A 13,109-nucleotide genomic window follows, 5' to 3' on the forward strand; every position below is an offset into this window, starting at 1 on the left:
GCTTGGGACCCAAGGCCTGAGAAGAGTACGTAGACGAAGCGGAACTGGTCTTCTCAGATCTCTTCGCGCGTTTGATGCATAACTTCTCACAAACTCCGGTTGCATCCTTTAGCTGTGCTCTTAGCAACGGGTCTGTTACCGAAGCAAACTGGAGAGAACCAGTACAGTAGGGTCCCCGAATTATGCCGTGTTCGAATTATGCGATTCCCCATTTATACGGTCGGTAGTTTAAAGAAAAAAAAATTGTTTCTGCAAAGCTGTTCAAAGTCTGCAAGTCAAGCACTACAAAATATATCAAATCTATTGTCTTTTTAGGTGTATTGGTAGCCCTAAATACAGTGCTTGATAATAAAATGTTACCAAACGATATTTATCTTACATTTTATTACATAATTTCATAATAAATAGCCTAAATAAGGAAAAAATTCATATCAACAATGAAATCAACTTTTAACTATGCGAATCCAGCTGACAAAATGTAAACAATTGTAGTTACATTCTCGGCAATCTTCATCTTTCTCTAAACTTTCAATAATTTTAATGGTATTGTTTAAAGAAGGTATATTCAAGCATTATTTTTATTTAGTATAGAATATATAAAGCTTTAGTTTTCCCATATGGGTATTCAAGGTTTTCACACGTAGGCTAGGTTCGTTTATCGGCAGTGAAATAGTGTAAATTTCGATAACAAGTCGGCAATATTTTGTCATCTTCTAAACAGTATAGATTTGCTTCACAATGATTTTGTTTTGTATAGTACAAGGTGTAATTATAAATTCCTCTCTCCAAGAGAGAGAGGAGAGAGAGAGAGAGAGAGAGAGAGAGAGAGAGAGAGAGAGAGAGAGAGACTCAAATCTCTCTCTCTCTCTGTATGTGTGTGAGAAATAAAATCTTAGTTCACATATTACAACCTGAGTTTAAAAATGTGAATTAAATTCCTCGCTTCAAAGTGGTACAAGAAACAAAAACATGGCATTCGATTACAACAGCTGATTCTCTCTCTCTCTCTCTCTCTCTCTCCTCTCTCTCCTCTCTCTTCCTTCTCTCTCTCTCTCTCTCTCTCTCTCTCTCCTATCGGAGTTATTACAATACTTACATATACTGTGGATGAAGAAACCCAAATAGGTTTTATTAAAAAGCGTCAATTAAATATGAAACAAAAAAATTATACCGAGTATAAATCCATTTCAATCGTAGCTTTAAAATATGACATCCGATTTTGTCAGCAAACCACTACTGTATTTTTAGGAAACTTCACTTTATTCTAGAAAATTTGCTACTATTTAAATAGTTAATTGTGCTTTAAGAAAACCCTGTACTTTTGTTTTAAATTTCGGAAATGTTTTATAAATAGAGTATTGCTGACGTATTTTTTTTTTAACTTTTGGCTGTGATCAGACACAGCTGATGTCTAGCTCTCGCTCTCAAGAATATGAGCGTACGAATAAAATAACAAAGCATTGTTTATACCATTTCTCAACTTATTCCAAACCATCTATACAAGTTAATATTACATAAGCACCAATGTCTTATAACCTATCATATTTATTGTTTAGTTCATTAAAATCATCATTCTCTCTCTCTCTCTCTCTCTCTCTCTCTCTCTCTCTCGGATTACCTTTCGCTACCCCCCCTCATTCCTCACCTCTCTCTATCTCTCTAACAAATGAAATCTTTGTTGTTTCACAAAGTTCAGTTTTATTAAAAATCAAGCATGATTTAAATTTTCCTTACTTCTCCAATCTCGTACCATCTCTATCATATTGAACGTTCTAGCGGTAACCTAATTATTCGATGACTTTAAAAAACGGCCTAGGACTTTTTTCTTCTTTTACCTTTTTCCAAATGATTCTATAATTGAGGTGGGTACAAGTTGACTTATAACTGCAGCTAAGAAAAGTATTTTGGATATGGAAAGGACGATTATCTTTCGTAACAGTTTAGAATTATTGTAAATTACCGTACTGTTAATAGCGGCTCTTTGCTATTGTTTTATTAAAACGTATGAAAAAAAAAAATTTCCAGCTTGGCTACGAATTAGGAATTTATATGGATGATTAGGAATTTATATGGATACGGTAAGTAAAATATTTGTAATACATAATGTTTACTAAATGCTTTTAATATCAATAGTTATCACTTACAGTGAACCCTCGCTTACTTCGCGGTTCGACAACTCGCGGATTCACCACTTCGCGGGTTTTCCCATAACCCATATATATATACATATCGCGGATTTTCCGGAAAATTCGAAAAATACCGCGAAATCTGAAGACAACCAAATACGGATATTTTGTTACCTGTAATTCCATTAATACTGTAATTAGTAATATCTGCTCTTACTGATTGTTCATTGCATTACATATGATATATAATTCAGCACAGAAAGAAATACAGTAAAACACGAAAAGAGAATGTGATCATACGATAAATCAGTACGTAGTAAAATTAAATCGAACATGAAACGCAAATCAGATGCAGTCATACCATATTAGAATGGTGTGTACTGTAATGGATGAGCTTCTTTTCCATGAATCTTTTGTATGTATACGTACGTAGTACAGTACTGCATCCAATAATATTCTTTGTTGCAAAAATCACATTTCGAATACTGTAAGCGTACGAGAGAGAGAGAGAGAGAGAGAGAGAGAGAGAGAGGAGAGAGAGAGAGAGAGAGAGAGAGAGAGAGAGAGAGGCGTAAAATAGCGTACGTAAATTTTTATTATTATTGTTATTATTATTATTATTGTTGTTGTTGTTAATAAAATTATTGTTATTATTATTATCATTATTATTATTATTATTACTGTACAGTATTATTATCATTATTTATTATTATTACGGTATTGTACTTAATCTACGTACGTTCATTATGCGCGGGGCATCTTCTATGAGTAACCAACGCATCATAGTACTGTAAGACGGGTTGTGATTGGTTCAAGCGCTGATAGATGACGAATCAGAACTCAAGTTTTGTTATCTAACCTGTGATTGGTGTTTTGCCCGCATCTTCTACCCGCAGCATCAAAGTTCTCGCGGGGCTGGATCGTTCACTTTCTCTTTCCGCGTATTGCTGAGTAGACGTTCTTAAGTTTGTGAAGTTTAATCTGTGCTGTGTGCGGACTGTTTTAAGTTGAACTTTTTGTTGAACTTTCTGTTAAATCCTACTGTACAATGCCTCCCAAGCGTTCTGCTTCTAGTAAGGCTGGTAGCGAGCCTAAACGCCACCGAAGGATGATGACGATAGCTGAGAAGGTTACGCTTCTCGACATGTTAAAAGATGGTAGAAGTTACGCGGCCCGCCGGCCGCCATTTTGGCATCAACGAATCCACCGTTCGCTATATCAAAAAGGACGAGGCGAACATTAGAAAGACTGCTGCAATCACCTTTAGCAGATCAGCGAAGCGAGTCGTTACAACGCGTAATAAAACGATCGTACGCATGGAAGGTGCTTTAGCTGTGTGGATTGCCGACTGCCGGAAGAAGAACATAGCGTTGGATACGAACACCATCCAAACAAAGGCTTTGAGCTTATATGAGAATTTTGCTGCAAAGGAACCTAAAGACGACGACGGCAACCATGCTGAAGATGATGATGATGCAGATGATCCTCAACCAGGGACATCCACTGATTCCCAGCCTCAGAAACGTTTTTCCGCAAGCAAAGGATGGTTCGCGAAGTTTCAGAAACGCTTCGCCCTGAAAAGCGTTTCCCTGCATGGGGAGTCTGCTTCCGCTGACACTGCCGCTGCTGAAACTTACGTGAACCAGACGTTCAAGAATATTATCGCCGAAGGTGGATACAAGCCGGAACAAGTCTTTAATATGGATGAGACTGGCTTGTTTTGGAAGAGAATGCCGTCGCGAACTTTCCTGTTCAAAGAGGAAGCCAAAGCCTCTGGCTTTAAGGCATTCAAGGATCGCGTTACCCTCGTGATGTGTGGCAATGCTGCTGGATTTTTGTTAAAGCCGGGGCTTATTTATAAGTCGAAAAATCCTCGCGCTTTGAAAAATAAAAATAAGAATCTCCTTCCCGTGTACTGGATGCATAATCAAAAAGCATGGATTACGAAGATGCTGACCTCCAACTGGTTCCACCAGTGTTTCATCCCGCAAGTCCATGAATATCTCTTAGAGAAGGGCTTGCCATTCAAGATCCTTCTCCTTATGGATAACGCTGGTGGACACGCAACTGACCTGTCGCGTGAGGGCGTTCAGGTTGAGTTCCTGCCACCCAACACCACGTCATTAATTCAACCGATGGACCAGGGGGTTATCAGGGCGTTCAAGGCCCTCTACACGAAGAATACCTTGGCGGACCTCGTTGCGTGTGTGGATGCTGCCCAAGATGACGAGGATGAAGATTTCAACTTGAAGGCGTACTGGCGGCAGTACACCATAGCCACGTGCCTGCAGAATATTCAAAAGGCACTTCAAGAGATGAAACCTGCAACCGTGAATGCGAGCTGGAAGAAGCTGTGGCCCGATATTGTTTACGACGACAAGGGATTTACTCCGTCGGAAATCCAACACTCTGCAATACGGAAATCTGTGCAGTTGGCTGCCATAATTGGAGGTGACGGGTTTGGCGACATGACGACTGAAGACGTCGACGAGTTGTTGGACTGCCATTCCCAGCTCCTAACTGACGCAGACCTCGAAGACCTGACGAAATCGGCAAGTGAGGAAGAGAGTGAGGGTACCCAGGAAGAGACCCAAGAAAATGTCGAAGAAACGGGCTTAACATTAGAACGGCTTGCCAAGTTCTGCAACCATATCAAGGAGGCGAAAGAAATGTTACAAGAGTGGGACGAGGATATGGTTCGCTCGATGCAATTCTCCAATAAGGTCGATGACATCATGACTCCCTACAGGATGCTCTTGGATCGAAAAAAGAAGCAGCGGCAACAACTTCCGATCACAATGTTCTTCCAGCCTCGCAAAAAAGAGCCAGTTCCTCCTGCTAGTACGCCTTCGGAAGAAATTGAAGAAGTTTCCCAGGAAGAAGTTGAAGAGGTGTCCCAGGAAAAGACACCTCCGTCTGAAGAGACGTAAAATACTATCATTGACTGCACAGTAGAACACATCATCAGCTTCATCATCATCATTTCTACTGTGCAGCAAATTCATCGCCATCACCATTCAAGTTTTTCTTCAACTTCTTTCGTGGTGAGTACAGTAACAATCTTTATTTTTTACTTTAACCTGTTTTATAGTTTAGTAATGTACGTACTGTATGCATTAAGTTAAAGGGAAGGTTTTAAAAGTCTACATGTTGTAACCTATCATATTTTTTTTGTTTAAAATTTACATTTACGTACGTAAAACAATCTCTCTCTCTCTCTCTCTCTCTCTCTCTCTCTCTCTCTCTCTCTCTCTCTCTCTCAAATTGTTTTCCTGCTTTGCTACGTACAAGTACTGTATAATTTATATTTGTAAGGTAACATATTTTGTAAATGCTTTTACTGTAAATACTGTATGTACTGTATCATTATTTATCACTATCATCATGCGCGTTAAATGCCTTGTTTGTTCTGAGCGTGGTTGTTTACTGAGCGTACACGCCGTCGTTTCAGGCGGCGTCATAAAGAAAAAGATTTCATTTGGAAGTCCTAAGAAAAATACGTAAACTAAAACATTGGTAATAAAAAAATCAACATACAGTACTGTATAATCAATATAATCGATGCAAAAACTAACCTATACATATATGTGTACACTAAATGAGTTTGTTTCTTCATTATGATCAGAGATGAACGTAAACAAAACATTGGTTGCCATTTTTTATCGTGCTTTTTAGGTGTTTAGGAAACGCATGATATAAAATCGCCTTTAATATTTGTGCCTGTTTTAGTTTAGGATGCTGTAGTACATGCATTAAGTGTTCTGTACATTAAAGGGTGGTTTGTTAACAGTACTACGTACAAGGGAAGGTTTTAAAAGTCCGAATATACATGTTAAATAAATAGGTAAATATGATGTCACTACTTCGCGGATTTTCACCTATCGCGCCCGCGTCTGGAACCTATCTACCGCGATAAACGAGGGTTCACTGTAATCATGTGTGTTTAACGCGTTCGTATGTTTATTATGATCGAAGATGGAGCGTACAGTAAACACATGGAAGGTTTCCGTTTCAGGCGGCGTCATAAAGGAAAACGTTTTTTTCATTTATTTCGAAGTTCTAAAAAAAAATTAAGTAGAACAACATTGGTAATAACAAAATCATCATATAAAACTAACCTATACACAGATGTGTAAATGCGTTCGTTTCTTCGTTATGATCAGAGATAAACGTAAACAAAACAATGGTCGTCAGTTTTCATTGTGCTTTTTGGCGTGTTTAGGAAACTCGTGATATAAAATCTAATTTATTTTGATAATTTAGGATTTTCAATGAAACAACAAAAGCTACTCTATACAGTGATGGTTTTGCTATTCACCAGTTGTCTTATACAATAGATATGGCAAACATTAAAATTTGTCTGTATTTTGGGTCGTGTTATAACGAGAAATATACGGAGTTTACACACTTACTGGTTGTAACTTTAACCTTTTTTTCAAGTTATTAGAACTTTAAATTATATTAAATGTTTGATTTATTTACAAGAACAATTTGATATAAAATAATATAGTATAGTACATAGAAAGTATTGGAAATGGGTAGCAAACACGTTTGAATAGGCAAGTTGCTGGTTGCCATGGCCCAAATGTAATTATTTCTGTTGTGTGTTTCGAAATATGCGATTTTCCATTTATACGAGGTCATTGATCGACCAAATTCTCGCATAATTCGGGACCCTACTGTACTCTCTCCTGTTCGCGTCTTGACATCCTTTCGGAATCTAGAAGTCTCTTGACAGAACCAGCTATCTCCTTCCTTTTCTTCGCCGGGATGGAGAATTGGTGTGACATTAGGTCCCAGTGGATTCCCAACCACTGGAACTTTTGAAATGGAGAAAGTCGAGACTTTTTTCTGTTGATCTTGAAGCCTAGATACTCTAGGAACTGGATCACCTGCAGGGAAGCTTGCAAGCATTCTGTCTTGGATGCTGCCCACACCAGCCAGTCGTCCAGGTAGGCTACTACCTGAATTCCCTTTAGGCGTAATTGTTTGAGAGCTATGCTCGCAAGCTTCGTGAAGATCCTTGGGGCTATATTTAGCCCGAATGGCATGGCTCTGAAGGCGTATAGTCTTCGTTGTAGCTTGAACCCTAGGTAGGGGGAGAGTCGACGATTGATTGGAACGTGCCAATAGGCGTCTGACAAATCTATGGAGACGGTAAATGCCCTCTTGGGCAGTAAGGTCCTTATGTGTTGCAGTGTTAGCATCTTGAACTTGCAGTTCACTATGAACTTGTTGAGTGGCGACAAGTCCAGAATGACTCTGAGTTTTTCCGAGTCCTTCTTGGGAACACAAAACAGCCTCCCTTGGAATTTGATGGACTTTACCCTTCGGATCACTTTTTTCTCCAACAGATCTTGGATGTACTCCTCCAGAACGGGGGTGGAGTGTTGGAAAAACCGAGGGCACGGGGGTGGAGTGCTGTACCAGCTCCAGCCCAGTCCATTCTTGAGTAGGCTGTGGGCCTAGGGATCGAAGGTCCACCGATCCCGAAAATTCTGAAGCCTCCTACCGGTATCATCTCACTTGGACTGTTGTCCTGAGGTCTTGCCTCCCTGACCGCGACCACCCCTGAATCCCCTTCCCCTTGAGGGGCGCCTAGACGAGCCTCTGGCTGCTCCTCTAGGCTTTGCTCGAAAGGAAGTAGACTGCCCTTCGAACGTTGGGTTGAATGCCGGGGACTGTGTCGACACGGCCTGGGGTACCCACTGGAATGTGGTCGGGGTTTGTGCCACCATCTGGGGCACTGAAGGCATCGGCAATTGCTGTTGCTGTTGCTGTCTAAATGGCTTGGCTGGCCGAGACGGTAGCCTAGTCCTCTTAGTCTTCCTCTTTGGTTGGGGACCCTCATCCGGGGAAGACTTTCTCTTGATAGACAGGCCCCACTTCTGGAGAAGGTTTCTATTCTCCATGGCGGCCTTATCAACAACTTCTTTGACCAATTCGCTAGGGAAAAGGTCTTTGCCCCAACTGTTGGAGGAGATAGTTTCCTTGGCTCGTGCCTCACCATAGCCGAGGTGAACACGAACTCCCTACAAGCTCTCCTCGCCCTGACGAAGCTGTAAAGATCCTTCGTCACTGTGGCCAGATGAGTCTTGGCCACTACCATGAACATCTCATTGACCTTGGGGTCACTTGCCATCGTCTTAAGAGTGGTCTGAAGAGACATTGAGGCAGCCAATCTTTCTTTTGTCTCGAGCTCTCTCCGCAAAAGAAAGTCAGACAGCTTAGGGAGGTTCTCACCGAACTGACGTCCGGCAATATCAGCCTCCAACTTCCCGACTGAGAAGGTAAGATGAACGTCCTTCCAGTCCTTGTGGTCCATAGGTAGGGCCAGCGACAAAGAGCTGGCCCGACAAGGGTTTACACTCCTCCAAGGAGGGGCAAGGCTTGCCAGCCTCGACTGCTTTTAACACAGCCACAAACCCTTTCTGCAAAAAGGGGAAGGCTCTAGCAGGAGAGGACACAAAGGAAGGGAGCTTCTTACTCAATGCAGCCACCTTTGAGTTCGTGAAGCCCCTCTCTTTCATCGAAGATGAAAGCAAAGATTGAGCCTTAGCATGGTCCATAACTATGACCTCCTTCGGCTCTGTCTCCTCCTTTGAAGCTGGTTCCTTCCTCAACCGGACATAACAGTCCGGATATGACCCTTTGCTGGGCCAGAATTCCATCTCCTCTAGGGGAACTGAACCCAACTTATCCGACATGACGATCTTCCCAATCGTCATCGGCATGTGCTCAGCATATCTCCATGGGTTAGCATCTGAGCACAAGGGAAGGTCTTTCACATTGAGCCTCTTCTGGGGCCCACGTGATGCTGCAAGTTTCTGCATCTGCAGTTCCATTGCAGCCGCCTTCTCATTATTCTCCTTCTGCATTTGTTGGATCATTCCAACAATGGAGGAGAGGGCCTGTCCCAGCTCTACTGGGAGAGCGGACGATGTTGAGGGAATAGGTTCAGGGATCTGAACCGGAGCAGCCGACACTTCGTCGGCCTCTTCCTCTACAATGTCTGGGGCTTGATCTTCATCCTGGCCTTCTGCCAGGAGGTCTTCCTCCAGACGCTCGGACACGTCTGACATCCTGTTGTCCAACTGGATGTCTTGCAAGGCGACCGCGACTTCAGCATCCACCGGGATCTGAACTAGGGGGATCTCCTCTTGAGGCTGGGGAATCACTGCATCAGCTGATGCCCTAGGGAAAAGGTAAGCCCTCATCTTCTCACTTGGAAGATAAGGTCCAGAGGTGTTCTTCTGGAAGCCCCTTACCCAGGTACGAAGCTTCTCCCTTGCTATATCCCTTGATTCCGCCGTCCTAGGGGAATCAAAAGCCTCAGTAATCAGGTTAGAGCACACGGTACATACCTGAGGGTCCCAATACCGCAGATCACCCTTGGAGACAGCGCATGCTGCGTGCCTCCTACATAACTCATGTCCGCAGAAGTTCTTACTGCGGACGTTGCAGAAAGCACTTCCGCACTTCGGACGGTCCTCCTGTAAAGAGAAGAAATTTCCATGAGTATCAAGTGAACTACGTATCACTGGATATGCACAGTTTAGCATAACAAATCAGAAAGGAAAGACACGCACTTGTGTTTCCCGCACAACCAATTGTTGCAGCCTTCCAGATAATAAAATCGTATGGTTAATCTGTCCTAGAGTAACCAATGACAAATTTCCAGAGGAAACAGGTGGAGCTCACACCTAAGATATGATTTTAAAATACCGGATAATAGACAAGAAAGAACTCACTTTCTTATCTGTAAGGCAACACCAAAGGGCTGAGCAAGACAACACAAAAGTGTTAGAACACACAGTGTTGTACCAATACTATACTATAGTTTTCTCCCTACAGTATATGCTATACTGAAGAATACTGGTACAGTATAGAAGGTAATGCGCCGGCTGGCACACACCATAACTAGCTTTAAAGTATACTACTTAACAGCTATAAGGCGGCAGAACGCTGGTTCAAATGCATGTGCCGGCCGGCAACAGCCAATGTCGGCCGGCAGCAAAAGAACCAGAGAACTCCGACTGCCCGGCTGCCAGCCACATAGGCTGACAGCCGGGTCGGGTACAGCACTAGAAGAAAACAGAATGGATGCCAGGATAAGAGAGTACACTACCTCAAAGCCCGACAATCCGAAAGAGTGCAAATAAGGAAGGGGAGAATCTAATTCAGGCTTCCTGACCAATGCCGTCTGGCTCTACAGACAGACATGGATGAGGGACCAAGGGAGGTCCGGGCAGCACTCAAATCAGAAGACCTTTGCCGGCCGGCAAGGGGCTGAGTCAATTCCACATCCTAACCTATACTAGGTCCAGATGTAGAATGACGTACAGTACTGTAACGGCTAGGCCATTACAGAGATAGAGGGGGAAGGGACAAAGAGGGTCCTACCAACCTTGCTTTAGTAAAGAATCACCCGCAGCCAAGAAAACTCATCTTAGCCTAAGGGAGATCCAAGGAGGGAGGCCAGCAATACTTGCCAACCCCCACTGAATCCAAAGCAAGGAAGGTGTTGCTACTCCCGGGGAAAGGATTTTATCCTCCCACCGAGAACAGCAACAAGGACTAGTCTGCTAGATCACAAAAGAAGGAATCATCTCGTACAGAAACCTTCGGGAGTGACCTAAGGAGGTTAAGCCTCCTATGTCTGCGTCAGACTAGCGAGGGAGCTCAACCTCAAGCCAGGCAAACACAGACTCAGACTAAAAACTCTGATGTTCTGCCCCTCTCTGAAGCCAGACTTACTGGAATAGGAAGGTACAGTAACACCCCAATATAGTTGTATCGAAAGTTAATTCAGATAAACCACTAGGGTTAAGCCCAAGGCTTAAACAGAGGGAAAGGGATTGCATACCTTCTCCGAAGAAAAGAAAGCAACCGGGGAGTATGAGAAAGTATACTAAGGCTCCATAGGCAACTTAGCCTAGGCACCAAGAGAATCGATTACATAAATCACCGAAACTCACTCGTATACTATCTTGGAAATATTCAACATAATCTTAAATGTATATAACTGCCTAAAGCTTCAATAAAATTTTAAAACACTCGGAAATCCAAAAATCATGCAGGAAAGTACTAGGGCCCAACGACTAGGCTACATGGTCTAGCGTAGGCCAGAATTGGCGAATACTTCGCCAAAACAAACAATACTAAAAGCACGAATAAGGAAATCCTATGTAACGCTAAATAGATAAAATTATTAAAGCAAAACAGCCGGGAACGTCGCTCTGGCTAACTAAAACTCATACCTAGCGAGCGACAGCATCCAGGACGCCTCCGGTAGGCAACGGCTCTTGTAACAAAGATAATTACTATTAATCACTTTAAAAATTACCAAGAGCCTACATTTATACATAAAAGGAATAATACTCAACTTATCAGAGGCAGACGAAGTTGGAGAAAGCATAATAAAGCGATTAAATCCAAGATTTTGCGAGAAACAGGAAAAATCATTGAGTTGTTAAGCTACGCAAAAAGGAATACAGATGGCGCCAGAATCGGCGCAATGCACGCTTACGAAACGGGAGAAGAGAGAGCCTTGCGAACGGCTCTCCTTTTTCTTTCTCGTTTTCGTTTTCTTGCCAATTGACCCCTTCGAAGTGTTATCTCTGTTCGGGGTGCAGATTGCCATGTGGCGTGTCAAGAATACGTCCTCTGATATTTCGCGATATCCCTGGTACTTTCATTAGGGATATTCGCTCCAGGAGTTAGAATTCTGGGTACCTTAAGGTAAATTCTCTGGGAATATCGCCGTAGTTGTAATATACCCTAGGAAGCCACCCTATAGGAACTTCCATCAGGACGACATGGCCATCTCACCCAAAAATAAATTTTTTTGAGTTATGACGTTGTTGTCGCAAGCGAGCTATATCAGGTTATTACAAATTTCGTTTTGCTTACTGTATCCAATGTTTTATTACATAATTTCTTTATTTTATCTCTGTTATTTTCAGTTGGATTTGTGTTTGTATCTCCAAGTGTTTGTAAGACGGTGACCTTCTGTAGAGTGGAACAATTTCCTAAAAGGACAGTCATGAATGATTTTATCAAAATGAGTTAAAACTAACTTTGCTACATTAAAAAATTTACAGTAGTAATTGATATGTATTATGAATCTTAAGGCTACAGTACTTTTACTATCGAATAAAAAGGAGTTCATTATAAAATCATTCTATGGAGACAGAAAAATATTCATCGAGCATTTTGCTGTCGACGAGCGAACGACATACCAGTCCGCGCACACTGCCACGTCGAACCTTCCGTGCTGCTTCACTAATTCGTCGTGCACGCCCCAACGTAGTACCCTGTGGGGCACGAAGAAAATTAAATATGCATCGCCTATCGACGAAGGATAGAATGGTGATCGTAGCAGTGCTGCTACTACGGATCTGAATAATTTCTCATTATCATTATTATTACTAGCTAAGCTACAACCCTAGTTGGAAAAGCAAGATGCTATAAGCCCAAGGGCTCCAACAGGGAAAAATAGCTACAGAAACTTTGACATCTTTGACAGGAAAACAATTATCCTAGGAACAACTATCAGATATGTATACTTTTTCTAAATGAGTGCGCCTTTCATATAGAAAACTACATTCATACTTTGCTAACAAAATAGCAGCAGCAGCAGCTTAGCACTTCATGATAATATAAATCATACAACTGAGGTCTCTTTTTCTTTGCTCTTGCATTTTGATAGTTAATGAAAATAATATTGAATGATATTCATGCACAAAATTAGTCATCAACATTTCACATTTAGCATTGTCAAAATATTGTTGTTTGTCTCAAGTTTCTTTAACTTGTGCAGTGGTACAAACTTAAGTTTTCCTCTCTCTCTCTCATACTCTCACACCAAATTTGAAGCATACTGTAATCATTATATAATTATGAATTAAAATTTCAAATATCATACAGTACTGTATATAGCATTAGGACATGGTACACTTAGTGTTGTGTGTGTCAAGGCAG

General features: G+C 41.8%; 1 protein-coding gene across 1 annotated transcript in view; it reads right to left on the minus strand.

The window, feature by feature from the left end:
- The window catches only part of LOC137618784 (calmodulin-lysine N-methyltransferase), an 86,806-nt gene that overhangs the window by 29,700 nt on the left and 43,997 nt on the right, over positions 1 to 13,109 (minus strand). The window contains exon 6 of the mRNA XM_068348978.1: positions 12,368 to 12,442. Coding sequence (XP_068205079.1) covers positions 12,368 to 12,442 — 75 coding nt within the window. The remainder of the gene's footprint in view (positions 1 to 12,367; positions 12,443 to 13,109) is intronic.

Source organism: Palaemon carinicauda, chromosome 25, assembly GCF_036898095.1.
Source record: "Palaemon carinicauda isolate YSFRI2023 chromosome 25, ASM3689809v2, whole genome shotgun sequence".
NCBI lineage: Eukaryota > Metazoa > Arthropoda > Malacostraca > Decapoda > Palaemonidae > Palaemon > Palaemon carinicauda.